This window comes from Eriocheir sinensis, chromosome 15 (assembly GCF_024679095.1).
Source record: "Eriocheir sinensis breed Jianghai 21 chromosome 15, ASM2467909v1, whole genome shotgun sequence".
NCBI lineage: Eukaryota > Metazoa > Arthropoda > Malacostraca > Decapoda > Varunidae > Eriocheir > Eriocheir sinensis.
The window spans coordinates 16,363,481-16,366,186 of NC_066523.1; the positions used below are offsets into that span (position 1 = coordinate 16,363,481).

General features: G+C 51.6%; 1 protein-coding gene across 1 annotated transcript; it reads left to right on the top strand.

Annotated features, from left to right (window-relative positions):
* Nucleotides 1-252: 252 nt before the first annotated feature.
* Nucleotides 253-2,041, top strand: LOC126998969 (transcription factor Sox-14-like). The gene has a single exon (XM_050861268.1). It carries the CDS (start codon nt 669-671, stop codon nt 1,446-1,448), a length of 780 nt encoding a protein of 259 aa, XP_050717225.1. The 5' UTR covers nt 253-668; the 3' UTR covers nt 1,449-2,041.
* The last annotated feature ends 665 nt before the right edge of the window (nt 2,042-2,706 follow it).

Consider the following 2,706-nt stretch of genomic DNA (forward strand, 5'->3'; position numbering starts at 1 on the left):
AAAAGGGGGCTCAGGGGAGGCTCAGGGCTCAACAAATTATTCAGCCAGTGACAATGAGTGCATAGTGTCAGCTTGGCTTCTGTAGCTTCAGTTTACTTACACACACATCGCGTTATCATTTAGCCGGAGACTAAAAGTGTCGAGGTTCTCTGAGAGTAACGATCCTTGATCTCTTCCTCTTTTTATTCTGGCATAAAAGTGGCTTTAAGCCCCTCGTAACTTACTCTGAGGAGAAGGTGCAATTAAAAGTCAGAGAAAAGGTAATGAAAATGGAAAAGCCTCATAGATACTGTCTCTTCCACACCAGTGTTGTTTCGCGCCATCAGCAGCCTTCGCTCAGACCTCGTGTCATATTTTCTTGGCGACCTACACATGTGGCTCCGTCTTGGGCCAATCAGCTGGGTCGAGTAGCTGGCACATTTGTAACGGCGACTGCCATTGGCTAAGAAAATTGGCGTTGCTCCGCCCTTCTTACTCAGCGATGATTTACCGGCGCGCTGGTTGGCTGCGGGGAAGCTGGGCGTGGTCAGCGGGCGGCTCGGGGGCGCACACTCACCGCGCCACCTCTGTGGTGTAATATTACACTTGCCGCCGCACCGTCCATCATTCTTTTTGCGGTCGGCTCACAGTTCGCGACTCAGGCCGTAGCGCGCGAGACAGTGACAGCCATGAACCAGGTTCCGTCACCAACCACTGCGTCCCCGACGGGAGGTGCCACCAAGAAGGAGGACCACATCAAACGGCCCATGAACGCCTTCATGGTCTGGTCTCGCATGCAGCGGCGTAAGATTGCTCAAGAAAACCCCAAAATGCACAACTCCGAGATCTCCAAACGTCTGGGCTCAGAGTGGAAGCTGCTGACGGAGGCCGAGAAGCGTCCCTTCATCGACGAGGCCAAGCGTCTTCGCGCCCAGCACATGAAAGAGCACCCGGACTACAAGTACCGGCCTCGCAGGAAGCCCAAGACGCTCCAGAAGAACGGCTACAGCTTCCCCCTGCCGTACCTGGCCACCTCAGCGCTGGACCCGCTCGGGCCGCTCCACCAGACCTACTACTCCACGCCCGCCGTGCCCTCGCCGCTCGACGTCGCGGGGGACAAGTCACGTCTCTTCCCTGGCGCCACGCTGCCTCACCACTTCTACCCAAGCTTTGACCCCCAGCACTTCAGCAAGCTGGCGCAGGACCACTACAAACCCATGACCTCACTAGCGTGTAACGACTCCGCCGCCGCTGCCGCCGCCGCCAGCGTGTCTGCCGCCTCCATGAGCGGCATGTCTACGGTGTCAGCCCTGTACTCCTCCCTCTACTCCAAGTCAGCGTCGTCCTTGCTGTCGGGCATGTCGGCGGGGCTGACGGGCGGGCAGCAAGGCGCCCCGCAACACCAGCTCTACCCAGGCTACCCGCCCTCCGTGGACCAGCTGCGCCGACCCGTCTCGGTGATTTTCTGAGCCGAGTCCCCGCCTCACCACGACACACCGTAGTGCTCAGCGTGTTGTCAGTGTACATAGTGTACAGTAGTGAACAGTGGCCGATATAAGCCCCGACGCTTCCGTGGCCACGCTCTCTATGACACGAAGGACCCGTGTGTGTTGCGGCGTGGGCGTGGCGGGTCGCGGGAACCAAGCAGTGCAGCGCCACGCCAGGCCGTGTGGCGCCCAGCCCGGCGTGGTGAGGCCCTGGCGGGGCGGCCTGCGTGGCGCCGCGCCTTCCTGCGGTGCCGTGTGTTGTGTGTCAGTAGGTCGTGTCTGGCCTGTCTAGTGGCAATGTAAGTACTCACAGAGTTTCTTTTCACGAAATTATTACTTGAATAATAATACTTTCTGCTGAAAGGCTACATACTTACATTGCTCCAAGACTGTATATTTAATTAACAAGTGTACAAGTGCGCCTAGACTAGTCTTTTTGAAGCTCATCAATAGAATATATTTAACTTTGTTGTTTTAATGTTGAATTCTATGTGTAAACGTACCTTTTGTACCATGTACATAGTCGCTGATGTGAAATAATAATCGATATAAGGTGAATCCTGCTTTTATTGGTTGACCCCAACTCCCTGACGCTAGACGGTGGCGATGCAAGGATGCACGCTCCGCACTCTGATGCTGATGACACGCTCACAAAATCATAATGATTTATCAATACAGTAATAACCCTAAAGTCAATGACAATAATAATAATAATAATAATAATAATAATAATAATAATAATAATAATAATAATAATAATAATAATAATAATAATAATAATTGTAACCATAATAATAGTAATAATAATAATAATAATAATAATAATAATAATAATAATAATAATAATAATAATAATAATAATAATAATAATAATAATAATGATGATAATAATAACTGATAAAAATAACATTATTAATATTTGATCAGATATAAGGATATAAAAAAAAAAATTAATAAATATCTTAGCCTCCCTTCCCCCTTCCCCCTTGGTAGTTCCCCTCACAGTCCAACCCAACACCCTGCCGGCCTGACGCGGCGCCCAGCGACACTCACCCCGCCAACACTCACAACACTCCCCTCTATACAATGGCAGGGACACACGCCTCCACGCACGACCTACGCTCTCCGCTCTGTTGTGAGAGGAAAAATTGCCGCTGCGGGCTGAGCAGTGACCGGCGGGGAGGGCTCACGGGCGCCCCTCCTCACGACTGCCTGGCCGCCGCCGAGGACCTGAAGGGTA

Excerpts from the sequence above, each read along its gene's own strand:
- LOC126998969 (XM_050861268.1), top strand. The coding sequence starts at position 669 with ATGAACCAGGTTCCGTCACCAACCACTGCGTCCCCGACGGGAGGTGCC.